Raw genomic sequence first — 26,253 nt, 5'->3', positions numbered from 1 at the left:
GAAAGAAAATGAATTGACTTCCTTTTAAAAAAAAAATAAAAATAAAAAAAAAATGATATATATAGATATTTTAAAAAAAATACAAAAATAAAAGTTTTTAAAAGTTTATTATTTACACGGCACAGAATAGGACTATTCCCAAATTGTTCTTGCCTACACCGTAATCATTCTCCTTTTCCCCGGGACGACGTAGATATAAGCCAAAAGATAGAACGCGCTCCCCAACTAGACAGAGCGCTGGTGAATATTATTGGTTATTGATATAGCGCCATCATAGTCCGCAGCACTGTACAATGGGTGTTTAGGAGACCTCCATCTCCAGAAGGATACTGACATTCTGGAGAGAGTTCAGTTGAGGGCTGGATAAAAATGGTCAGGAATGACCGAGGAATCTCAATATGTCAGGCTTGTGCGCATGCGCAGGGCATTGGTGAATTTTGCTTACGTCCACTGTTGCCCTACATAACTACACATATTGCCCATGGTTTATTGGGCACCCTAAATATACATAAATACAAACCCCATTATAAAGTATATTGGGGGGAAAAATCCTCACTTTGAAACCAAAAACAGGACAGCCATGTACAATTGTTACCAATCACACTCCTATCATGCCCAGACAGCCAGAACATGCTGGCATGATAGGAGTGCAATTACAGGCTCCCTATGCCATGCTACCCCCCCCCCCCCACACACTTACACATCCATGCTATCACACTCATTCACAAACATACATTCAATCATTCGTATACTCATACTCCTATCAATTCCCTAGGTGCTGGATTTTGTTTATATAATATATTTTCACACACACTGGCCACTTTATTAGGTACACCTTGCTAGTACCGGGCTGGACCCCCTTTTGCCTTCAGGACAGCCTTCATTCTTCGTGGCAGACTTTCTACAAGGTGCTGGAAACGTTCCTCAGAGATTTTGGTCCATGTGGACATGAGGGCGTCACGCGGTCGCTGCAGGTTTGTCGGCCGCACATCCAGGATGCGAATCTTCCACCACATCCCGATTAAGGTGCTCTATTGGATTGAGATCAGGTGGCTGTGGAGGCCGTTGGAGTCCAGTGAATTGCTCAATTGGTACAAAGGGGCCCAAAGTCTGCCAAGAATGTCCCCCACACCATTACACCTCCACCAGCCTGATCGGCTGATACAAGGCAGGACGGATCCCTGCTTTCATGTTGTTTACGCCAAAGTCTGACCTGACATCTGAATGTCGCAGCTGGAATGGAGACTCATCAGACCAGGCAAGGTTCTTCCCGTCTTCCACTGTGCAATGTTGGCAATTCTGTGTGAATTGTAGCCTCAGGTTCCTGTTCTCAGCTGACAGGAGCGGCCCCCGGCGGGGTCTTCTGCTGCTGTAGCCGATCTGCTTCATGGTTGAGTCACTGTTGGCTTGCTGTCATCGCACCGTTCTCTGGTTTGGCTGAAAATCCCAGAAGATCAGCAGTTTCTGGAACACTCAGACCACCAAGCAACCACCGGGCCGCGCTCAGAGTCACTTAAATCCCCTTTCTTCCCCATTCCGATGCTCGGCGTGAACTTCAGGAAGTTGTCTCGACCGCGTCTACACGTCTAAATGCTGCCATGTGATTGGCTGATTAGCTATTTGTGTTAACAAGCAATTGGACAGGTGCACCTAATAAAGCGGCCAGTGAGTGTGTGTATGTGTGTGTGCGTGTGTGCGTGCGTGCGTGTAGATATTTATCACACACATACAGCAAACTTGTACTTTAACAACCTTAGAGTACCGTAATTGCTCAATTTGCAGAGAAAGACCACAGAATCGCTTCTTTCTCCACAAACTTGTCTGCAATATTCCGGCGTCTCGGAGAATTTCCGCGAAAGGAAGGAGAGCATCAGTGACAAGTCAGTGGAGAAAGCGAGAGAAGGAGAGCATCAGTGACAAGCCAGTGGAGAAAGCGAGAGAAGGAGAGCATCAGTGACAAGTCAGTGGAGAAAGCGAGAGAAGGAGAGCATCAGTGACAAGTCAGTGGAGAAGGTGGAGAGAGAGAGAGCGAAGGAGAGCATCAGTGACAAGTCAGTGGAGAAAGCGAGAGAAGGAGAGCATCAGTGACAAGTCAGTGGAGAAGGTGGAGAGAGAGAGAGCGAAGGAGAGCATCAGTGACAAGACAGTGGAGAAAGCGAGAGAAGGAGAGCATCAGTGACAAGCCAGTGGAGAAGGTGGAGAGAGAGAGAGAGCGAAGGAGAGCATCAGTGACAAGTCAGTGGAGAAAGCGAGAGAAGGAGAGCATCAGTGACAAGTCAGTGGAGAAGGTGGAGAGAGAGAGAGCGAAGGAGAGCATCAGTGACAAGCCAGTGGAGAAAGCGAGAGAAGGAGAGCATCAGTGACAAGTCAGTGGAGAAGGTGGAGAGAGAGAGCGAAGGAGAGCATCAGTGACAAGCCAGTGGAGAAAGCGAGAGAAGGAGAGCATCAGTGACAAGCCAGCGGAGAAGGTGGAGAGAGAGAGAGCGAAGGAGAGCATCAGTGACAAGCCAGTGGAGAAAGCGAGAGAAGGAGAGCATCAGTGACAAGTCAGTGGAGAAGGTGGAGAGAGAGAGCGAAGGAGAGCATCAGTGACAAGCCAGTGGAGAAAGCGAGAGAAGGAGAGCATCAGTGACAAGCCAGCGGAGAAGGTGGAGAGAGAGAGAGCGAAGGAGAGCATCAGTGACAAGCCAGTGGAGAAGACAGAGCGAGATAATTCTTTTTCTACATTCTGTCAACCAGGCCTATCTCGGCACGGCTGTTCCACTCATCCACTACATTCTTAATTTATCAACAGTATATCCGAGCCCCTAACCTTCCAGTTTAGGAGCCCCAGCGCACCGATTCCTCCATGCCCAAAAGTAAAAATTATTTATATATTTTCATATATTATATTTTAATATATTAAAATTTAATATATGAATATAAAATATAATATTTTAAAATTATATTTTATAGTTTAATATATATTATTATATTTTGTTTTAATATATTATATTTTATAGTTTAATATATATTATTATATTTTGTTTTAATATATTATATTTTATAGTTTAATATATATTATTATATTTTGTTTTAATATATTATATTTTATATATAAAAATGTTTTAAAAAAAAAAAAGTTAAAATATTAATTTACGCATGGAGAGGTTTATTCTTGGTCTGATGCTTACCTTTTCGCTTCTGTGCATCCCCCGCCACTAGAAGGGCCATAGTGGGCCATGTAAGTCGACACATATTGTGCACACATGGAGGATAGCTCGCGATCGGCGCAATCGATGCTATTGGTCAAAGTTTGATGTCGCGCAGAGGGAAGCGTCGCGCATGAAGAATATCGCGCATGGGAACAGGGCAAGTTTCAGTTCTGGGTAGAAGCAAACACACCCAGGAACACAAACACTGACCTCAGAATGAAAGTAACCAGCGCTTCGTGTCAAATTCCTTCAGTCATTTATTAACCAAATAATGTCAGCAATCCTGAGAGAAAAGCAAAACCCAACCCGGCAGGAAAAACCTCCCGGGGATCGGAGAGGCTGCGGCAATTTTCATATATTCAGTGACAGTCTTACAATCTATATATATACAGATACACACACACACATATATACACACACACACCTGTTACCCCCTCCCACCGAGGCCCCGCCCCTTTGCAGAAGTACCTGGAAAACGGGAGGCGATACCGGGGATAAGCGGACGAAGAAATAAGGTAGAAGAAGAACAAAGGAGGCAAAAGAAGAAGCGGAGCCGTGGATAAGGAGGACGCGGTCGGCAGAGAGAGAGAGCGGCGGTGATGCGGATCTGAGGTCTGACTAAGAGACAGCCATAATAGAGCAGTAACGGCCATTTACAGCGTCTTGGATGATTTAAGGGCGAAAAAGTAAAATCGGATTCCAGCTAAGCGGGGCGGTGACTTACGTGTCCGCGGGGGCGGTGACTTACGTGTCCGCGGGGGCGGTGACTTACGTGTCCGCGGGGGCGGTGACTTACGTGTCCGCGGGGGCGGTGACTTACGTGTCCGCGGGGGCGGTGACTTACGTGTCCGCGGGGGCGGTGACTTACGTGTCCGCGGGGGCGGTGACTTACGTGTCCGCGGGGGCGGTGACTTACGTGTCCGCGGGGGCGGTGACTTACGTGTCCGCGGTGACTTACGTGTCCGCGGGGGCGGTGACTTACGTGTCCGCGGGGGAGCATTCGCCTTCCACGACAACAGACCGCTTCCGGGCAGCGCTTTTAAGTTTCACGCCGACAACCGCCGCCAACCCCCGGGGTACAACGTACCTCAACATCTGGCGAGGACACAATGCATTCAGATCACTGAACCCCCAACACAAGCCCACGATGTACCCAGAAACATGTGACGCCCGTCAAATCAGGCCCGGTACGCCCGTCAAATCAGGCCCCGGTACGCCCGTGAAATCAGGCACTGGTCTCGTCTTAGATTCAGGAGCCGTATGTCTATCCCGTGCATGTTTAATACTGTATGACCCTCTACCACCTCTGCTGGGAGGCTGTTCCGCTTGCCTCCCACCTACACAGTAAGGCCTACTAGGCCACCCTGAACCGCTACCATAGCCAGCCATTTTTGGCTACTAGTGTTAAGAGATCACGTTTAAGAGACACTCGAGCCGTACGAGAGCCGAGTGTCTCCTCTAAATGAACGCCGTTACTTTACCCCTGGAAATTCGGGGAGGGATAAGTCAGAATCCTCTTATTTACAAGTTGCCCCCAAAGCCCACTATTTAGCTTGCAATGCGCGCTATATTGAGACTTTGCCACTTATTGCTCCTTATCAGACATGGCTGCAGCTTCCACTTCAGGTAAGTAACCTCATATTTTTCTGTTGAAGAATGGATACTAAAGCACTCACCGAGGGTAAGGGTAACTCAGAGCACTTTAACTCCTCTACACTTTGGGTGCCGGTGACATTAAACTGTCTTTACAGGGGAGAAGCGGACGAAGAAAGGAGGCGCAGAAGAAGAAGAGGAAAGAAGAAACTGAGCTGCGGAAAAGGAGACACGGAAGCAGTTGGCGAAGAAAGCAGGGAGGCATTAAAAAGAGTGTGAGAGAAAGTGAGTGAGAGCAAGTGAGTGTGTGAGAGTGAGTGAATGAGAGTATGTGAGTGAGTGAGAGTGTGAGTGAAAGTGAGAGAGAAAGTGAGTAAGAGTGAGTGAGAGTGAACACACAACTAAATGCAAAACGAGAATTCCGAGCTCCCTGCTTCGCTTTAGTTTGTTTTGTTCGGTTTTCTCCTCGTTTTCGGACATTCGTGCCGCAATTAACGAAATTTGCAGATTGTGTTAAAATAAAATTTGGACGAATCCAAAACGCACAAGTCTAATTTGGACAAAAAAATAACCCCCCCAAAGAAACCCCCACTGCCTGAATTTGAAAGGAAGGGAATATTTTTCGGTGAATTTAAAAAAAACACCTAATCAGTTAAAACAAACACACATAAAACACGCGGTAACGTGCAGACACAGCACATGCAAATGTTTTTCCTCCCCGCCGACTTCCTAACAATCTCCCTGAAGCCCATTCTCCAAACTCGGGAGATCTATTTCACAACAACAGGTTGGAAGCAGTACCGGAAACATCCCCGACGCCGGGGGGGGGGGGCGATGAGATCCACCGGCAGGAAGACACGATAGTTACCCCACGGAGAAAACAACAAAAGACGCTGCTGCGCGCTGGCACTGAAGAGGTTAATGCTCGCTCCAGCGGATGGTAAGCCGGGGGCCAAAGGCAAACCTCGCCCCGTTTTATTTTCACTTTCTTTTCTTCCGCCCCTTCGCTTTACATTCTTCTTTCTATTCCGGCGACGGCCCTGAAGCCACGATGAGCGAGCGCGTAACCCTTTAGATGCCAAAAGTCCCATCCACCCCTGCCATGGTCCCAACTCAAAGAAGGGTTTCCGATTACAGAATTTAAGGTGCTGTTCCACTTAACGACATTAATCGCGCAGGAGCCTTTTTTCTCCCCACTCCACGGTATTTGGTAGGAAAAATAATGGGGTTTTCAGGGTAAGAAACAAATTAATTTCATTAAATTTAAATTAAACCACAAAATGGCCGTGCACTTTGAAGCCAAGCATTCCCTAGAAAACGTAGTCTATGCGATAGGCACTCGGAACAAAGTATGTGAAAGAAATTGGCTGGTCATGTGATGCCTTACTTGTTACATTCTGTTTACCCATTGGACAGCGCGCAAGAATAAATGATGGATACGATCAACACATTCTAAAAAGTATAAAAATCTTATAAAAGAATTAAAGAATTTTACACCAATAATGCATTTTTAAAACTAAAAATTCTACTTTGCAGTCCCAGAATGAAATAAAAAAAAAATATTTTGAAAAAACATAATTTTACACCAATAATGCATTTTTAAACCTAAATTGCAGTCCCAGAAAGACATAAAATAAAAAATGATATATATCTATCATGAAAAAAATAATTTTACACCAATAATGCATTTTTTAAACCTAAAAATTCTATTTAAGGCCCCTTTGTGGTCTCAAAAACAAATAAAATTAAAAAAAAACAAAAAAAAAACTACAAAATGGAAATAAAAATCCAACTTTCTCCACTGCTTTTTAAGTCATTCCTGCAATTTTAAGTTTCAAGAGCTGCCGTGAAACGCGGCTGGAACGCGTGCGCTAGAATTAGTAATAAAACGGCAGGAACCAGGTGTCCTAGTATTTTAAAATAGGGGAGGAAAAAATAAATAAATCTGAATATCATGTGAGATTTGCTGATATTAATTATCTGAATCCTCAGCGAGATACGCCGTTTATTCTAAGAGCCCGGACACAGAGGCAAGGCCGAGAAACGGGTTACCTTTTCTCCTTGGCTCTGCATATTCCGTCGGACAAGTGGCTCTGAATGACGCCCAGCCTGCTTTTCCCAGAATGCTTCGCTCCAGAGGTCGCGGCCAGAAGATCCTTTGCTCCGTCAGCCACGGACGAGTTCTGTACGTCGGCCCCCGCGCCTTCTTCCTCAGAAGCCCGTCGGCGGGCGGAGCTTTGGGAGTCCGGCTGCGGAACGTCGTCATCGTCGCCGGTCTCTTCCGGTTCCTCTTCGGAGCCCTGGCTGCTCTTCTGATCCACCTCCATCAAAGACTCGGACTCGCTTTCACGCTCGGCGGGAGACCGGGCCTCGTCGCGGGGATATATCTCCGTGTCTTGGGTGTTGCTTCCTGACTCTCCGTGGTCCGCGTCGGAGAGGGGACTTTCTGGAACGCAGTCGACCGCGTCCGTTACGGGGCTTTGGGAAGCAGGAGACGTCGGGTCACCGGATGGAGGGTCGTTGGAAGGACGCCCTTTTACTAACTTCACATTTCTTTCTTCGTCTAGGACGTTGTCTTCGGGTGAGGCGGGATGCTGGTTGTCAACCTCTGGCTTGTTGTTTAAGCTTTGATCTTCTGCCAGGGTCAGACATGGGTGGCCACGCTGGGGCTTCTGAGGGCTCCGCGGGGAGATGTTTTCCAGGACGTTCCTCCTCTGATCGCCGTTATCCGTTTTCCCCTCGGAGCTCATCTTGGCGGCGGTTAGGCCGTGGTTACGTTTGTGGTGATACCTGCGGGACAAGAACAAACTACACCAAAAAACGTTTTTTGGAGAAGCATTCGAAACCCGCAGAGGACATTAATGGCCCAATCTAATGAGACCCCCCACCCCCACCCACGGAGCAGAGGGGTCGCGGCAAACGACAGAGGAACGCGGGGGCTTACCGAGATCCACTTCACAGTTATGATTATAAAGCATGGAGACCGGGAACCCCACGCGGTCTAAAGGCTGGTGTGAAACGCGGTGGTTGGGAGCGTGACTACGGGCAGAGCTCTCTCTACACAATTTAATATCCTGTTATACATATATTATAATATAAACAGATTACTGTCACTGTCAGGGCTGCTAAACTTGGATCAGCAAACGCAACATGCCGTTGGAACACAGAAGTGATGGGAGTGATAAAGGGCCATTGGAACACAGGAGCGATGGGAGTGATAAAGGGCCGTTGGAACACAGGAGTGATGGGAGTGATAAAGGGCCATTGGAACAGAGGAGTGATGGGAGTGACAAAGGGCCATTGGGACACAGGAGTGATGGGAGTGATAAAGGGCCGTTGGAACACAGAAGTGATGGGAGTGATAAAGGGCCATTGGAACACAGGAGTGATGGGAGTGATAAAGGGCCATTGGAGCACAGGAGTGATGGGAGTGATAAAGGGCCATTGGAGCACAGGAGTGATGGGAGTGATAAAGGGCCATTGGAGCACAGGAGTGATGGGAGTGATAAAGGGCCATTGGAACCCAGGAGTGATGGGAGTGATAAAGGGCCGTTGGAACCCAGGAGTGATGGGAGTGATAAAGGGCCATTGGAACACAGGAGTGATGGGAGTGATAAAGGGCCAATGGAACCCAGGAGTGATGGGAGTGATAAAGGGCCATTGGGACACAGGAGTGATGGGAGTGATAAAGGGCCATTGGAACACAGGAGTGATGGGAGTGATAAAGGGCCATTGGGACACAGGAGTGATGGGAGTGATAAAGGGCCGTTGGAACACAGAAGTGATGGGAGTGATAAAGGGCCATTGGAACACAGGAGCGATGGGAGTGATAAAGGGCCGTTGGAACACAGGAGTGATGGGAGTGATAAAGGGCCATTGGGACACAGGAGTGATGGGAGTGATAAAGGGCCATTGGAACACAGGAGTGATGGGAGTGATAAAGGGCCATTGGGACACAGGAGTGATGGGAGTGATAAAGGGCCGTTGGAACACAGAAGTGATGGGAGTGATAAAGGGCCATTGGAACACAGGAGCGATGGGAGTGATAAAGGGCCGTTGGAACACAGGAGTGATGGGAGTGATAAAGGGCCATTGGAACACAGGAGTGATGGGAGTGATAAAGGGCCATTGGAGCACAGGAGTGATGGGAGTGATAAAGGGCCATTGGAACACAGGAGTAATGGGAGTGATAAAGGGCCATTGGAACACAGGAGTGATGGGAGTGATAAAGGGCCATTGGAACACAGGAGTGATGGGAGATAAAGGGCCATTGGAACCCAGGAGTGATGGGAGTGATAAAGGGCCATTGGAACACAGGAGTGATGGGAGTGATAAAGGGCCATTGGAACCCAGGAGTGATGGGAGTGATAAAGGGCCATTGGGACACAGGAGTGATGGGAGTGATAAAGGGCCATTGGGACACAGGAGTGATGGGAGTGATAAAGGGCCATTGGAGCACAGGAGTGATGGGAGTGATAAAGGGCCATTGGAACCCAGGAGTGATGGGAGTGATAAAGGGCCATTGGGACACAGGAGTGATGGGAGTGATAAAGGGCCATTGGGACACAGGAGTGATGGGAGTGATAAAGGGCCATTGGAACACAGGAGTGATGGGAGTGATAAAGGGCCATTGGGACACAGGAGTGATGGGAGTGATAAAGGGCCATTGGAACACAGGAGTGATGGGAGTGATAAAGGGCCATTGGGACACAGGAGTGATGGGAGTGATAAAGGGCCATTGGAACACAGGAGTGATGGGAGTGATAAAGGGCCATTGGGACACAGGAGTGATGGGAGTGATAAAGGGCCATTGGAACACAGGAGTGATGGGAGTGATAAAGGGCCATTGGGACACAGGAGTGATGGGAGTGATAAAGGGCCATTGGAACACAGGAGTGATGGGAGTGATAAAGGGCCATTGGGACACAGGAGTGATGGGAGTGATAAAGGACCTCCTCCTATTAAGAGATTCCATTAAAAATCAGCCGTTTTCAGCAACAATAGTCACTTAGAACATTAACCGTCTGCGCTGGATTTCTGATCATTTCAAGCGTGTGTATATATTTTTTCTAATGAGACTTTTATTAATCTGGATAATTTAATGACTGCTGGCCCTTGGGAAACACAACGGACAGAACGCGGCTGTGCTGTGAAACCGGCTCCTCTATAAGTCGCGCTAAATCCATAAACCGATTTCACAAAGTACAGGAGGAAAGAGGAGACGCGCGGCCGCGGTCTGGAACCACAGAGGCGGAAATTTAAGAGGCTGGTAGATAAGCGGAACAGCCTCCCACCAGAGGTGGTAGAGGGTAATACAGTGAGGGTATTAAACATGCATGGGATAGGCATTTGGCTCCTGAATCTAAGACGAGACCAGCGACTGATTAAGGTCCGAGTCTTTACAGCAGACTAAATTCTGTTTTTATGTTAAAAATATAATCGCTATTTACAATGCATTAAAACAAACAAAAAATAAATATATATATAAAATAAATGAAATAAATAAAAATAATCCGTGGGGTTTATGGAGCGAATCGGCTCGCCGGTGCATTACGGAGGGTCAACCGCAGCGACCTCCCAGTGTATCTGGCCCTGTATAATGTATAATAAAATCTGAGACTGATTGAATTATGCATCATACAGGGCTGGCTCGTTACGGATACCGACCGGTGACGCCACGAAGCTGAAGGATTTACCTGCTGTGCTCGTCGGATCGCGCCCGCTTCTGTCCCAGCCAAGAGTGGAGGGTCCGCTGCTTGAAAACTGGCAGGAGGGAAGCAGACAACAGCAGGCATTAGAAAGATAAACGGACGCGTTCTTCTCGTGTCGTCAGGCGCACGTCACGCGTGTGAAGATCAGAGTCCCGCCAATAAAACTTAAACGAAAGCAAATGAAACGTTCCTTTTGCCGACCAGCGCTGGCGCTTCAGGAGAACAGAAGAAAAAACAAACGAAGTGACGACTTTGGGCTTCCCCTCGCGCGATAAACTATTTATTCCATTACTGAAAGGAAATATTTACTAAAAACTGCACAAGGCCACGGCAAGGGGGGGTACATTGAGAGGATTATTAAATACTAAAATGTCCCAGTGCTGGGGGGGGTTATATTACTGTATACAGCGCTGGGGGGTTATATTACTGTATACAGTGCTGGGGGGTTATATTACTGTATACAGCGCTGGGGGGGTTATATTACTGTATACAGCGCTGGGGGGTTATATTACTGTATACAGTGCTGGGGGGTTATATTACTGTATACAGCGCTGGGGGGTTATATTACTGTATACAGCGCTGGGGGGTTATATTACTGTATACAGCGCTGGGGGGTTATATTACTGTATACAGCGCTGGGGGTTATATTACTGTATACAGTGCTGGGGGTTATATTACTGTATACAGCGCTGGGGGCTATATCACTGTATACAGCGCTGGGGGGTTATATTACTGTATACAACGCTGGGGGGTTATATTACTGTATACAGCGCGGTGGGGGGTTATATTACTGTATACAGTGCTGGGGGGTTATATTACTGTATACAGCGCTGGGGGTTATATTACTGTATACAGTGCTGGGGGTTATATTACTGTATACAGCGCTGGGGGGTTATATTACTGTATACAGCGCTGGGGGTTATATTACTGTATACAGCGCTGGGGGTTATATTACTGTATACAGCGCTGGGGGTTATATTACTGTATACAGCGCTGGGGGGTTATATTACTGTATACAGCGCTGGGGGTTATATTACTGTATACAGCGCTGGGGGGTTATATTACTGTATACAGCGCTGGGGGTTATATTACTGTATACAGCGCTGGGGGTTATATTACTGTATACAGCGCTGGGGGTTATATTACTGTATACAGCGCTGGGGGGTTATATTACTGTATACAGCGCTGGGGGGTTATATTACTGTATACAGCGCTGGGGGTTATATTACTGTATACAGTGCTGGGGGTTATATTACTGTATACAGCGCTGGGGGTTATATTACTGTATACAGTGCTGGGGGGTTATATTACTGTATACAGCGCTGGGGGTTATATTACTGTATACAGCGCTGGGGGTTATATTACTGTATACAGCGCTGGGGGTTATATTACTGTATACAGCGCTGGGGGTTATATTACTGTATACAGCGCTGGGGGTTATATTACTGTATACAGCGCTGGGGGTTATATTACTGTATACAGCGCTGGGGGTTATATTACTGTATACAGCGCTGGGGGTTATATTACTGTATACAGCGCTGGGGGGTTATATTACTGTATACAGCACTGGGGGTTATTATTACTGTATACAGCGCTGGGGGTTATATTACTGTATACAGTGCTGGGGGTTATATTACTGTATACAGCGCTGGGGGTTATATTACTGTATACAGTGCTGGGGGTTATATTACTGTATACAGCGCTGGGGTTATATTACTGTATACAGCGCTGGGGTTATATTACTGTATACAGCGCTGGGGGGTTATATTACTGTATACAGCGCTGGGGGTTATATTACTGTATACAGCGCTGGGGGGTTATATTACTGTATACAGCGCTGGGGGGTTATATTACTGTATACAGCGCTGGGGGTTATATTACTGTATACAGCGCTGGGGGTTATATTACTGTATACAGCGCTGGGGGTTATATTACTGTATACAGCGCTGGGGGTTATATTACTGTATACAGCGCTGGGGGTTATATTACTGTATACAGCGCTGGGGGTTATATTACTGTATACAGCGCCGGGGGTTATATTACTGTATACAGCGCCGGGGGTTATATTACTGTATACAGCGCTGGGGGTTAGATTACTGTATACAGTGCTGGGGGTTATATTACTGTATACAGCGCTGGGGGGTTATATTACTGTATACAGCGCTGGGGGGTTATATTACTGTATACAGCGCTGGGGGTTATATTACTGTATACAGCGCTGGGGGTTATATTACTGTATACAGCGCTGGGGGTTATATTACTGTATACAGCGCTGGGGGTTATATTACTGTATACAGCGCTGGGGGGTTATATTACTGTATACAGCGCTGGGGTTATATTACTGTATACAGCGCTGGGGGTTATATTACTGTATACAGCGCTGGGGGGTTATATTACTGTATACAGCGCTGGAGGTTATATTACTGTATACAGCGCTGGGGGGTTATATTACTGTATACAGCGCTGGGGGTTATATTACTGTATACAGCACTGGGGGTTATATTACTGTATACAGTGCTGGGGGTTATATTACTGTATACAGTGCTGGGGGTTATATTACTGTATACAGCGCTGGGGGTTATATTACTGTATACAGCGCTGGGGGTTATATTACTGTATACAGCGCTGGGGGTTATATTACTGCATACAGTGCTGGGGGTTATATTACTGTATACAGTGCTGGGGGTTATATTACTGTATACAGCGCTGGGAGGTTATATTACTGTATACAGCGCTGGGGGTTATATTACTGTATACAGCGCTGGGGGTTATATTACTGTATACAGCGCTGGGGGGTTATATTACTGTATACAGCGCTGGGGGTTATATTACTGTATACAGTGCTGGGAGGTTATATTACTGTATATAGCGCTGGGGGTTATATTACTGTATACAGTGCTGGGGGGTTATATTACTGTATACAGCGCTGGGGGTTATATTACTGTATACAGTGCCGGGGGGGAGGGGTTGTCTATTTCTTGTGTCATTTCTAGACACCATAACTGAACAGAGGGAAACCCAAAGGATATTCACGACAGGATTATCGGGAGGAGATTTGTGACATTCAGGTTTATCATTAATAAAAATATTGCTTTCCATCTGAGGCGTTAAAGGCGCCGTTTTAATTGCAGCAAAACAAATATAATTCCCAGCAGATCATTTATCAGGGAACTGCTTAAATGTCACATGACTCAAATGCAGACAATGGAATAAGAGAAGCGTTTCTGCACCTCTCTTCCTCCACGACATTATTCTGGCCTCTTGGTGCTTCCGATAAAGGATGGGGCCACGGGGATAGCCTCTCCTCTGTTCCTCCAATCGGGGTGGGGGTTTGCTCAGAGGCACCACCCTTTTGCGGAAGTTCTCCAGGAGGCCTGGTGCACGGAGAAGGGGGATGAAGAAAGAAGAGCACCCAGAAACATGTCCAGCTTTGCCCCCAAACAGCTCGTCAGTGACATCTTTGCCCTCCCCAAACAGCTCATCAGTGACATCTTTGCCCTCCCCAAACAGCTCGTCAGTTACATCTTTGCCCTCCCCAAATAGCTCGTCAGTGACATCTTTGCCCTCCCCAAATAGCTCGTCAGTGACATCTTTGCCCCCAAACAGCTCGTCAGTGACGTCTTTGCCCCCCCAAACAGCTCGTCAGTGATATCTTTGCCCCTCCCCCCCAAACAGCTCATCAGTGACATCTTTGCCCTCAAACAGCCAGCCTGTCGCCCCAGCCCAGTTACCTACAGGAGTGGTGCGTGGTCCCGGCCGCAGTAGCTCCTGGAGCCAAGCAGAGTAAATTGTCGTCTTGGCTCCAAGGTAAAGAAATGCCTGGATCAGACAGCAACCCGGGATGACATGAGGAGGTTAACAGGACAAACGGGACCCGAAACCAGGGGACATCCGGTGAAACGCTAAAAACAAAACCGAAAGCGGCAGCCGAGGCTGGGTTTGGCTCTAGATTAGGGCCCGATTAACTAAATCGCAGAGGCACGAGCTACCCGCGCGGACCCCGCTCCTTTCCAACTGTACATTACTTCCTGAATGAACTTACTCGCCTTAACCCTTTCTAGTACGGGAAGCGTTTGTCTATGTCCAGATCTCTATGTATGTATAGCACCATCACATTCCATAGTGCTGTACAACGAGTAAACGGGGCGTATGCAGTGCATTGCGGAACTATTTGGGCGTAGAGAGACAAAACGTGCATGAAAACACAAGCTTTTAAGAAGAAGCTCTTTCAGGTGCTACGGCAATGGCCTATCAGCGCCTGCTGGATGTGTCACATGATCATTAAGCGTTCCTGACAAGAGTAAGGAAAGTAGGTGGAACAGCCGCTTGAAATACGACGCGTAGTACTGCCTGCGCACACTAGGGGAAGCAAACACTCACCTTTGTTCCCCACGGTGCTGTCGGGGCCCCGGCTCCCCGGGGGGGCCCTTTGTTCCTCAGGACCCTCTGTTTCCTCCGTTGGCCCTTCGGTACGAACTCTTTTGACTCGCGGCTTTTCGCTTTCCACGTCAGGGCTCGAGCTCATCGCTTCTCACGGGACACGCGGATCCACCGGAAGCTCAGCATCCCGAATAGACACTTTGACTGTTCGCGTCAAAACAAAACGATTACGCTTCCGCTCCCTGCCGTAAAGCAGCGACGTTTACCACAGGGCATAACCCTTCGCGCATGCGCAGCGCTCTGCGGAAGCGACCCTGGGCTCACGAGCTTGGAGCACGTCGCTCCTGTTGACAGGACACCGTGCGCGTGCGCTAGGTTTCCGGCTGTCGGAAAGTAAGCTGAGCCAGCGCGAAGCGGAAGTGGGGAGCAGGAGCGGAAGTACCTTCTTTTACGGCGTACCCGCGAGAGGTCAGAGAGGGGATTCGTAGGCACGAGGTCGAGTGTGCTGTACGAGAGCAGATAGGTGCTCGGGCCCGGGGGAAAATGGACTCCGACAACTACCCCGGGGCAGCCGGGGGCAGAGGAGGGCTTGGCAGCCTGTTTGGTGGAGGAGGCTCCGGTTATTCGCACTCAGACCTCGCCGGGGTCCCGCGTGAGTATTAAGCTGAGGGGCATTAACGTGGGGAGGCCAGGAGACGGATCCGTGCAGGGTCAGGAGACATATAGAAGCTCGTATAGGAGATTAATAGGCTCGTTAATGATGCCTAGAAAAGCGTTTGAGTAACGATAGGTCCCTGTTACCTATGTTCCCGGGCAAACACGGGATGCCATACGTCCTATCTATCCGCGTTTAGGCGGGTCAGTCCCAGTTTAGTCGCCAACTCTTCTGTCCCTATTTTATCCCCGATGCCTTTATTTTTCTCGAAGCGCTGAATATATAGTCCGTTAACGCACGTGTCTATTAAGGGCCACACTCCCCAAAACAATATGTGGCCCCCTCCTTCCCTGCCAGGGGGGGGGGGGCAGATCTCCTTGCTCCCAACCTGCAAAGGTGGCAGATTTTAAGCTGAGGGAGAGGGCCACCCATGAGGGCCACCGTGGCTGTTACTGCAGTGATCAGATTCAATTCTTCAACACGCATGCGCAGTGAAAAAAAAAATGATAGGTTTTATGAAGCCCTAGCTGTTTAGGCTAATGTCCTAAAAGTTCGGCCTGTGGGGGGGGGGGCTAGTGACAAATACAGTACTCAAGGAAAGTAAAATAATAATTTCATATATTATCCAGAATAATTACGTTATGAAGGCTGGCCCTGTATAATGGATGAGTAGACATGCTGATTTAACTATGCATTATGCAGGGCCAGCCAAAGGTGGTCTTGCAGCAAATGCTTATCGGGATGGCCCTTAGTAAATCTACGGGAGCTGAAACAACTCCCTTTAGTGAATGGCCCCCAATACGTATTACGAGGAAAGTATGCGGCTTCCAGTCAGAGGCGGTAGGTGCAGAAATACATCTGACCCCTTTGAACCCTGTGGGGGGGCTATACATAAAGCCCAAATCTGGGGCTCGTAGGATCGCAGCTAAAGATGCTATGCATGGGAGAGAATTGGGGAGAAAGGGGGCCCGTTACATGAAACGGGGCCACAAGTCTCAAAAAGAGAGCTGGCGTTTTTATTAATGTTTTATATAGCGCTGTCATATTCCGCAGCGCTGTACAATGGCTAGGTTAAGGCGATGAAACTAAGAGAAGGGACGTTAAGATTTTTGGAATGCAGATTCCGGGTAGGCGCACGGTGGGGCAGGCTAGGCGGGATTCAAGCATGTCGAGGGCTTGACACCCCCCAGATGAAAACAAAGCTAAAACCCGTATTCCGTTTCCTTTGCAGTTACCGGAATGAGTCCCCTTTCCCCGTATCTGAACGTGGATCCCCGGTATCTGGTGCAGGTAAGCGAACGACGGCCGTCCGTTTAGTTTGTGTCAATCACTTAATTAATGTGCTCGCTGAGTGGCTCCTGGGGACCCCTGACAGAAATCAAGCGTGCCCTCAACTTACTACTGTGTGAAAAGCAGGTGGCCTTTGTGTTCTTCACCACCAGGGGGCGCCAGAATACTTGAATTGCGCCATGGACGGTATAATAGCGACATCTAGTGGTCCAACATTAGCCCACAAGCTGTAAAATATTCCATCGGATATATTCCGACGTAGGGCCGCAAAGGGTTAAATTCATGCGCTGTATTCAAAACCTCTGCTTGGGAGGCCGGTCCATGTATCTACAACCCTTTATTAAGTAAAGGAAAACTTCCTTATGTTACATCGAAGCCTCTGACCCCCTAGTTTTAGATTGGGATTTCATTTCTGCCCTCTTTGAAAATAAAAAAGCTTATCCCCTTCCCCCATCGCTACCCCCAAGCCTCTTACGCAAAACTGCAATCTTAATTAGACCCGTGTATGGCAAAAAATGGCAATTCTGACGCTTAAAAAGCCTTTGTAAGGAAGGGGTTAATGATTAAAATAAACCTGGCTTTGTTTTCGGGGTGTTATCTTATTTTTTATCGATTCCCTCATTTTTTTCCTGTGTTTTTAGGACACGGACGAGTTCATCCTGCCGACGGGCGCCAACAAGACTCGGGGGAGGTTTGAGCTGGCGTTCTTCACGATCGGCGGCTGCTGCATTTCAGGTTTGTAGCCCCGGGCGACGGAAACGCCGGCATCGCTGAAGACCAGGGCTCGGCTTCTTCTCTAATACAAGCCCGTAACATGTATGAGTAATAAGGCCGGCTCACGGAGCATATCTAAAAGGACGTTTCCCATGAGCACTCCTCCTTACCTCCCGCCAGAACCGATGTAAAATATTTACTGCTTTTCCAATGGAACGGCCTCCGGGCAGAGGTGGTAGCCGCTGATACAGCGGGGGAGACAGGACTGAAAGCGTCTGATCTGCCCTTCTGTGATAAATGTATATATAATGTTTCCAGCGGTAGTCAGCTGTCCGGTGCGTGTCCGTGCCCGTGACCGTGTTACACTGCTGGCAGATAAAGGCGCTGCCGTGACGTGCCGAATGGCGCGGTCGCCGTTTTGGTGAAGTGCCGTCGGTACAAGGCAGCGTCCTGCTTCTGAGAGTGCGCTCGGCGGTCTCCTCCTACTCGGCGCTAGTCTGGAAGCAGACATCTCCTACAACAGGGGCGTCCAACCTGCGGCCCTCCAGCTGCTGCAGCACTGCATCTCCCATAATGCTCTCTCAGCTAAGGGGCTGGCCGAGGAGGATGGGAGATGTAGTCCTCCAGCTGCTGCAGCACTGCATCTCCCATAATGCTCTCTCAGCTAAGGGGCTGGCCGAGGAGGATGGGAGATGTAGTCCTGCAGCAGCTGGAGGGCCGCATCTCCCATAATGCTCTCTCAGCTAAGGGGCTGGCCGAGGAGGATGGGAGATGTAGTCCTGCCGCAGCTGGAGGGCCGTAGGTTGGACGCCCCTGGTCTATTATGATACCGTCCATAGTTTTATTTGTTAAATTGTAGCAGTTAACCGTTACAGGAGCAATGCTCTGCAGGTGTAGCCACTACCAAGGAGGGCCAGTAACGTGGGGTGGGGGGGCACAGGTTAATGGGGAGGAATAATTGTCCAGGTTTCGGGGACAGAAAGTAAAACCACAACAGGCTTTTCAAAAGCCGGAGGGACTTCATTTTGAAGCGTCATTCTCCAGCAGCGGTTACGATGTATGATTATATATTTATTTATATATTCTGGAAGCAGGAATTGGGCAGAAGCTGCAGTATGCGGTGCGTCACAGTAAGTGTCTTTGTTTCGTTTCCAGGAGCCGCGTTTGGCACGTTGAACGGTCTCCGGCTCGGACTGAAAGAGACGCAGAACATGGCTTGGTCCAAACCCAAAAATGTCCAGTGAGTCTAAAAATGTGACTTTTTAACCAAATCCAGCGTCCGAGGTGTCCCTAAAGCCGCGCTGCGCGTCGGTGTGCAACGTTTTGTACGCATGACCTTTATTTGTCAATATGATCCAAGCTTTTGGGGGGGTTCTCTTATAATCCGGGTCGCGTTTATCTTGCGTAAGGAGTTCGGATAGCGTGCGGCTGGAAGTGGAACTGCACCTTCGAGGCAGAATAAAACGACCATAAACCAACTGCGTCGTTTCTATTGTTGGCCGATTCTAAACAAGTGAAAGTGTGTAGAAATGTGCGCTTGTTTTGTTTTGTTTGTTTCTTTTTGTTGGTTGGTTGTGTCCCCCCCCCATTGATCTTCATGAAATGGATGTTTTGAGGCCGCAGTGCACGGAGCCGCCAGCAGATGGCAGTAGCCGGCTTTGTTTGGTGACCGCATGGTCCCCGTTTCCCCGTCAGTCTGTTGGCCGGCCCTGCGGACGGCTCTCGCTCTTTGGGTTTAGTAACGTCTGATATTTCACATTATTGGGGAAATTCTCGTGTTTTAGACTGAGAATTGTGTGTTTTGCGAGCAATTTGTCGCTGCGTGATTGGCCCGGCTCCTCCAGCGGTAGTCAGCTGTCCGGTGCTCTTCCCGTGCTGTGTGATTGGCCCGGCTTCTCCAGCGGTAGTCAGCTGTCCGGTGCTCTTCCCGTGCTGCGTGATTGGCCCGGCTTCTCCAGCGGTAGTCAGCTGTCCGGTGCTCTTCCCGTGCCCGCGACCGTGTTACGCTGCTGGGAGATTGAGATGCTGCCGTCGCATGCGCGGCGTCGCGGCCCCCGTTCTGGCGGACGCGGCGCCGGTATGAGGCAACGTCGGGCTTCCTCGAGAGTGCGCTGGACGCTATCCTCGGCTGTGCAGCGCTAGTCTGGAAGCGGACATTTATTCCCACGGGCTAAGGATAAACCGATAACGTGCTGGGGCAGTTTAATGTCTCGGGCACAGAACCATAGTATAATAAGAAAAGAAACAAAAAAAACTCTTACCAAGGTAGAAGCTGCAGCTAGTGGTGCAGCTTCCCTCCTCCCCATGCCCTGACAGTGTTTGCTATGGGTAAGATCTGCTAAATGCATCTCCTGCGCAGAAAATGGGGTGGTGGGGGACGGGGGGCAAATACGTGCATTTGTAGGAGACCCCCTTCTGTACCGGGGGGGGTTTAATTCCTAAATAGGCGGAGGCTAATTGTTCAGACCGGTCTAATTACCCAGAGGAGCGTTCTGGGGGCCGCACTCCATGGAGGGATGTCGCCCCCCCCCTCCCTTCCTTGCGACGATGTAGCTGCATGTCCGGTTTTGAAGGCCGGTTGCGTTGCGCAATACTCTGTGTAACTTTACCCACGACCTTGTGTCTCCCTCTAGGATCTTGAACATGGTGACGAGGCAAGGTGCATTGTGGGCCAACACCCTGGGGTCCGTGGGTAAGTTAACGCCCCTCGTTTTGTCTGTAGCTCCCAGTGGTAGTCAGCCGCTGTGCTTGCAGGTGCCGGCGGTGGTATTACGGGGCTGGGAGATGAAGACGCTGCCGTCCAATGCCGGCCCACGCTGCCCCTGTTCTGGGGGCGCGTGGTGCCGGACCCCGGCATTGTCGCGCTTCCTCGAGAGTGCGCCGCACCCCGATCTTGGCTGTTGGCGCTAGTCTGGAAGCGTACAGATTTAATGACGCCGGCCCTCGTGTAGGGACTGGTCTGCATGTGACGAGAGTGTCGTCTAGGATGGGGTTTTGTGGTTCACCATCCTCGTTAACCTCGCGCCGGCCCGGCGGATGATGGCCTCTCTGATAAGAAAGTTTAATCTGTGCCGTTGTGAAAGGAGCGTGGAGCTGGGGTGTGGGGGTCGAGGCTTCTTTCAGCGCCTCTGCTTTCCCAGCTGTGTTTGCTTTAATCGCAACAACCTGTAACAGAACGTTCTGTCCACAAACCAGGTCCACGGCCCTCAGCGGGGAACAATCGGCCCTTTTATTTATTCGCTACAATCATAATGACTTCATGGTAGAACCTGATTAAAAAAAAAAAGCATAATGTGCTTCAGACGCCCATACAAAAAGCTGGCCAATCGTGCCCGCTGTATTTGGGGCATTTTGGGGTTTATTGGGGTTCCGCGCTAACCGTTGCTTTATCTTTCCGTGCCCAGCATTGCTGTACAGCGCCTTCGGCGTGATCATAGAGAAGACGCGAGGGGCGGAAGATGACCTCAACACCGTAGCTGCCGGCACGATGACGGGGATGCTCTACAAGTCTACAGGTATGTGCGAAAAGTCTTCATACCGTCCTCGGAAACGCGACGGGCCGCCGCTCTGTAGGGGGTGACCACTCACCTATACAGTGAGCGAGCCAACGCCAGTAGACGTGTAGGAGAACAGACATTGCCACTCCAGCGGTAGTCAGCTGTCCGGCGCTTGTCCATGCCTGTGACTGTGTTACACTGCTGGCAGATTAAAGCGCTGCCGCCACGCACTAGACGCCGCTGCTATCGTTTTGGTGGCACGTGGCGCTGGTGCCAGGTAGTGCCGGACTTCCGCCAAATCGTGCCAAGCATTGACTGTTTGACCAGTAGCAGTGGAAGTCTACAAAATAAATCCCGGATCCTAGACGCGGTCCCAGTCCTGGCTGCTGATTATCTGAATCTCTGTGTAGTCTGTGTAGTCCAGGCAAATGCCCAGGGGTGTATGCCCTCCCTGGGCATTTGCGGCTGTTTCCATGCCAGTAATAAGAAATCATTCAATAGGCAGCTTTTGATATGGGGGAGGGGGGGGCAATGCATGGGTAAGAGAATGAGAATGTATGAATGTGTATATGTTAGAATGAGAATGTATGAATGTGTATATGTTAGAATGAGAATGAATGAATGTGTATATGTTAGAATGAGAATGAATGTGTAAGTGTTTGTGTGGGTGGCTCCTCTGGCCTAGAGGGGTAATTTCCATGAGCTGGGAGTGGGGCATGGGGCAGATCTCTGCTGCTTGCGGGTGCAGTAAGACACGTACGCTGCTCTCAGAATACCTCGTTACGGATTTAAACGTCTATAAACCTTATATATATATATTATATACGAGCCACTAGCGCCAGTGTCACGGTCATAACAATGAACCCTTCCACCCAACCCACAGAGCTGACACTCTAACTTTATTCTTTCCCTCTCTGGCATTTAAAGAGGCGATGGAAAATCGCCTGCCCGGTTACTTTACGATAACCCCGCGTGTTAACGAGGAAATAAACGCCCCCTCCTGACTGTTAAAACAAAGAACGGGGGATTTTAAAGTCCTCCCTCAGCCGACCAGGGGCCGCCTGACGTTTTTACAGCTTTATACCTGCTGTCTCAGCCAAAGATAAGACTACTGGGGCAGAAAGTGTGCGCAAGGGCAGATAACTGCAGTCCTGCCCCGGCTCGGGGGAGAATGTCGGCGCCAGGTATAAATATCAACGGGCAATGTTTTTAATGTCATTAAGTTATCGTTACGTTTTATCACAGATCAGGAGGTTCCGTAGCGCTGTTATGTTAGTGTATCAAATGTGATTCTATGCAACAAGCACATATGAGAGGGTAGATGAGTGGAACAGCCTCCCAGCAGAGGTGGTAGAGGGTAATACAGTGAGCGTAGTTAACCCCTTAATGACAAAGCCCGTACGCTGTCTGACAGCCTGCCTGGCGCTGTCTGACTGACTGCCTGCCTGCCTGCCTGGCGCTGTCTGACTGCCTGCCTGGCGCTGTCTGACTGCCTGCCTGCTTGCCTGGCGCTGTCTGTCTGACTGCCTGCCTGCTTGCCTGGCGCTGTCTGACTGCTTGCCTGGCGCTGTCTGACTGCTTGCCTGGCGCTGTCTGACTGCCTGCCTGGCGCTGTCTGACTGCCTGCCTGCCTGGCGCTGTCTGACTGCCTGCCTGCCTGGCGCTGTCTGACTGCCTGCCTGCCTGGCGCTGTCTGACTGCCTGCCTGCCTGGCGCTGTCTGACTGCCTGCCTGCCTGGCGCTGTCTGACTGCCTGCCTGCCTGGCGCTGTCTGTCTGACTGCCTGCCTGCCTGGCGCTGTCTGACTGCCTGCCTGCCTGGCGCTGTCTGTCTGACTGCCTGGCGCTGCCTGCCTGCCTGCCTGGCGCTGCCTGCTAAGGGTATCTGCATCTCCCTTAAGGATATTCCTTCTAGGCAGGCAGTCGGCGATGCGCTCGGCAGCCTGAGCCCGTGAATACTTCAAGAAACTCTGCGGAGGTCAAGGCCAGGGAGGGGAAATAAACTCTCCGGCCCTGACGGGCTGGGCTCCAGTTAAGCCGGTTCGGAGTATCCGCCGTCTCCCTGGAAACGTCGAGTCAGCAGCGACTCTGCCCTGGTCTGCAGCTCTCCGGAGGCAGATAAGGAAATGAACCCCATGTGAGCCGCGGCCGGGGCAGATTGGATCTCGTGACTCGGAGGAATGCGAGTCTATCGCAGCGGGACAGGCAGGGAGGTGCCTTAAGGGGGGGATGGGGCAAAACTAAATACAGCTAGACTTTTTTTTCTGCCTAGCAACAGGGTTAAAAAAAACAACCAAAAACTGTGTTTTAATTGGTTAAAGCAACATAAAGGGACGCTCCAGCTTATCACATACCCTGTAATATAAATGTGTATTATATATATATATATATATATATATATATATATATATCGGTATATCTCGTAAGCCGACGCTCTGTGCTGCAGCTTCTACTTAAGTACTTAACTTCTTTCTTTTTACAGCTGGATTGCGCGGCGTCACCCGGGGTGGACTCGCCGGTCTCGCGCTCACCGGCATCTATGCTCTTTACAACAACTGGGAGCACATCAAGGGTTCCTCGGCGCAGATCTCCCTCTAAGAACGTTTTGGACTCCGTGGTATGAACTGTCGTTTCAGTCGGCCCTCTCGGACCTTTGTCGTCTTTTTTTCTTTTCCTACTTTGGGGATCGTTTCGTGGACGGACAGAAAGCGCTGGCTCTCCGGGGCAAGAAGTTTAACATGCGCGGCGGGTATCGCCAACATGCGCGGCGGCGTGGTCTGTTTCAATAAGAGAGGCCAAAAACCCCCATATATTTAAGTAAATCTAATTCCAACCAGATATATATTTAAGAATTTTGTGTATTGTAATGATATTTCTGCACTTTTTTTTTTGTTAAATCAAGCCACTTCATCGAAAATAGTGATTTTTGTTTTTTCCTCCCCCCTCTCCGGCGAATAAAAGCTGTATGTTGTAAAAACCATGCTTTACAGGACTGGTCGGTCAGAGCACATGGCTCTATATATTATATATTATACATGTTCTTCACACCAGAGCGATCTGGGTGGCTGTAATAAAGCATGGTGCTGACTTTTAGCCGTCGTGTGGATTCACTTTGGGCGGCAAAAGCTTATTTTCAAGACAAATTCACGGAGCTTCAAGTTTTTCCACTCCCTGCGGATCATCAAATGCGACAAAACCCCTAAAATATATCCTGCGGGACTCCGTCGGCTCCAACGCAGAATATGGATTTTTTTTCTAAACCCCCCCATATCTATTTATATAGCGGCAACTCTCTCAGCAGCGCTTCTGGCAGTCCCTACATTGGAAACCAACCCAAGCCGGTACGTTAGGTGTTCGGCAGCTTGGTGCTTAATCAGGGAGCTGAGTAGGGTACTTGTAACGTGTTCTCCAAGACTACAGCTCCCAATTTGGGAACAGGACCACCCGACATGTCACATGGCAGCCCACCCCAGCGCTGTATACAGTAATGTCAGAGACCTCATTTTCTCCCAATAAACTCCCTTTATCTGCAAATCCCAAGGCGGCCATTGTTGTCAGTCACGTAATGTTTCGGGGGGTGACTTTCCCGGCTCGAACCCCACACCGAGCTGATGCTGTATGGAGGAACTGACTTCATTAGCATTCCTATAGACTTTCAATGGAGTCCTTCTGTGTGATTAAGACCAAGCCATTCTATTGTTTACCACAAGCATGCTGCTAAGGAGTCGGGAGGGGTGTCTAGTAGATTGGGGCTCAGATAACAAAGCGAGAAACTCATACAAGTAACTAAATCTGCTGCCGAGCGGTAATTATTACCAGTCAGAGAATTCCACGAATGCTTGATCTCTGAAAAACACACTTAACCTGCACAAAACAGACGCTACAAAAAAGAAAAAATGTTTTCATGTCAAATGTACCTATGGAGCGCGTTTTGTATGGATTTCATTGGGACGGATACTGAGCGCGTGCGAGAGGCATACCTAGGAATGCTTCCTGTTTCCAGTAGAGGCAGCTGGGGGAGGAAATAGGAGACGGAACACCGATAACTTAAGAACACCTGCACTGACTCTCACGCAGACAAACGCGTTGCAGAGACCCCAACATGTATTTAAAAAAATAGACCCCCCCCAACTCGCATTTAAAAACAAAATAAAATTGTATTAATTATATATATTTCCCCCCGACACACACACACACACACACACTTTTGGGTACTGAATTGGCCTTTAACGCCGATATGGAAACCCATTCATTCGTTCATTCATTCATTCATTCGAGACTTTCAAGCCACCAATCACACGCTGGTTATTAATAAAAAAAAAAAAAATGTAAAAGTCAAAATAATTGCTGAATTTCTTTAATGAGAAACAGAATCTGAACATTATGCGGTAACATTTCTTAACTACATGAGTCGCTCGGAATCGGGGGGGGGGCGGACGCGGTTAGAAAAAGCACACAGGCGCCAATTAAAAGAGATTCGACAGCGGCACTTCTACACGGAGAACATTATTCTTCGCTGCAGGGAACGCGACGGGTCCAAGAGACACAAAAAGAAACCCTAAAAACACGCAAATGAGAAATAAAACATCCCCCCCCCCCGGACGTTCCCAGAATCCAAACAGCACGTAAAATATTTCAAAAGTTTGATTAAAATAGAAAAAATTGCCTTTTTCTGTGAGATCTCTCCTACAAATACCACGGTAACGCGTGTTTATTGTGACGGAATCTACCCCCGGCACTCGAGTCACGTTATCTTAAAGTGTTTTTTAATTTTGCCTTAGAATGCAGACTTTTTTCCTTTCTGCATTTTAATTAGCTTTAAGCCTGAAAAAAAACTTCACAAAAAAATAAAAACAAAGCAAAATAATTAAAAACAAAAAAAACCTTGTTCAACCAGTCATAACCTCATAAAACGACGATTATTCTTGGTTGCTTGTTGGCTGTCAAGGCTGGATTTGTGGTTAAGATTTAAGTTCTATGATAACTCAACAATTTGAACATTAAACTTGAAGAAAAATAATAATAATAAAAAAAAAGTTTGCTATTGTTGAACCCAACCGCTTCCTACCGGCCAAAGGATGCAGAAAAAAAAGTTAAAAAATAAAATAAATGCGCTATTCGTCTGCTTTGCTGCTATCTGCGCGGTGTGTAATCAGGCTGGAGTGTACTCGCACGGTGGCTTGATTTGGCTGAACACTACTTATCGGGTCATACGTGGAT

At 48.8% G+C, this 26,253-nt stretch overlaps 2 protein-coding genes and 4 non-coding genes across 6 annotated transcripts in view; 5 read left to right on the top strand and 1 right to left on the bottom strand.

The window, feature by feature from the left end:
• The window catches only part of PARG (poly(ADP-ribose) glycohydrolase), a 44,131-nt gene extending 28,973 nt beyond the window's left edge, over positions 1 to 15,158 (bottom strand). Inside the window, exons 1-5 of the mRNA XM_053451132.1 lie at positions 14,879 to 15,158; positions 10,484 to 10,550; positions 7,046 to 7,595; positions 6,840 to 6,953; positions 4,177 to 4,289 (exon numbers count right to left, since the gene is read on the bottom strand). Coding sequence (XP_053307107.1) covers positions 4,177 to 4,289; positions 6,840 to 6,953; positions 7,046 to 7,595; positions 10,484 to 10,550; positions 14,879 to 15,023 — 989 coding nt within the window. The 5' untranslated portion in view covers positions 15,024 to 15,158. The remainder of the gene's footprint in view (positions 1 to 4,176; positions 4,290 to 6,839; positions 6,954 to 7,045; positions 7,596 to 10,483; positions 10,551 to 14,878) is intronic.
• Positions 15,159 to 15,289: 131 nt separating this feature from the next.
• On the top strand, positions 15,290 to 24,010 carry LOC128469422 (mitochondrial import inner membrane translocase subunit Tim23). The gene is made up of 7 exons (XM_053451246.1): positions 15,290 to 15,530; positions 16,765 to 16,823; positions 17,465 to 17,558; positions 18,693 to 18,777; positions 20,171 to 20,229; positions 20,942 to 21,052; positions 23,516 to 24,010. The coding sequence occupies exons 1-7, from the start codon at positions 15,422 to 15,424 to the stop codon at positions 23,629 to 23,631; spliced, it is 633 nt and encodes a 210-aa protein (XP_053307221.1). The 5' UTR covers positions 15,290 to 15,421; the 3' UTR covers positions 23,632 to 24,010.
• On the top strand, positions 17,851 to 18,049 carry LOC128469526 (small nucleolar RNA SNORA74). The gene has a single exon (XR_008345948.1). It is a non-coding gene; the product is annotated as a small nucleolar RNA SNORA74 (small nucleolar RNA).
• LOC128469528 (small nucleolar RNA SNORA74) lies at positions 19,491 to 19,695 on the top strand. Its single transcript, XR_008345949.1, has one exon. It is a non-coding gene; the product is annotated as a small nucleolar RNA SNORA74 (small nucleolar RNA).
• Positions 20,262 to 20,463, top strand: LOC128469529 (small nucleolar RNA SNORA74). Its single transcript, XR_008345950.1, has one exon. It is a non-coding gene; the product is annotated as a small nucleolar RNA SNORA74 (small nucleolar RNA).
• On the top strand, positions 21,181 to 21,381 carry LOC128469530 (small nucleolar RNA SNORA74). Its single transcript, XR_008345951.1, has one exon. It is a non-coding gene; the product is annotated as a small nucleolar RNA SNORA74 (small nucleolar RNA).
• Positions 24,011 to 26,253: the final 2,243 nt, after the last annotated feature.

The sequence above is a fragment of the Spea bombifrons genome, chromosome 11 (assembly GCF_027358695.1).
Source record: "Spea bombifrons isolate aSpeBom1 chromosome 11, aSpeBom1.2.pri, whole genome shotgun sequence".
NCBI lineage: Eukaryota > Metazoa > Chordata > Amphibia > Anura > Pelobatidae > Spea > Spea bombifrons.
The sequence above is the reverse complement of the archived record's forward strand: the minus strand, read 5'-3'. Positions and strand labels throughout refer to the sequence as shown.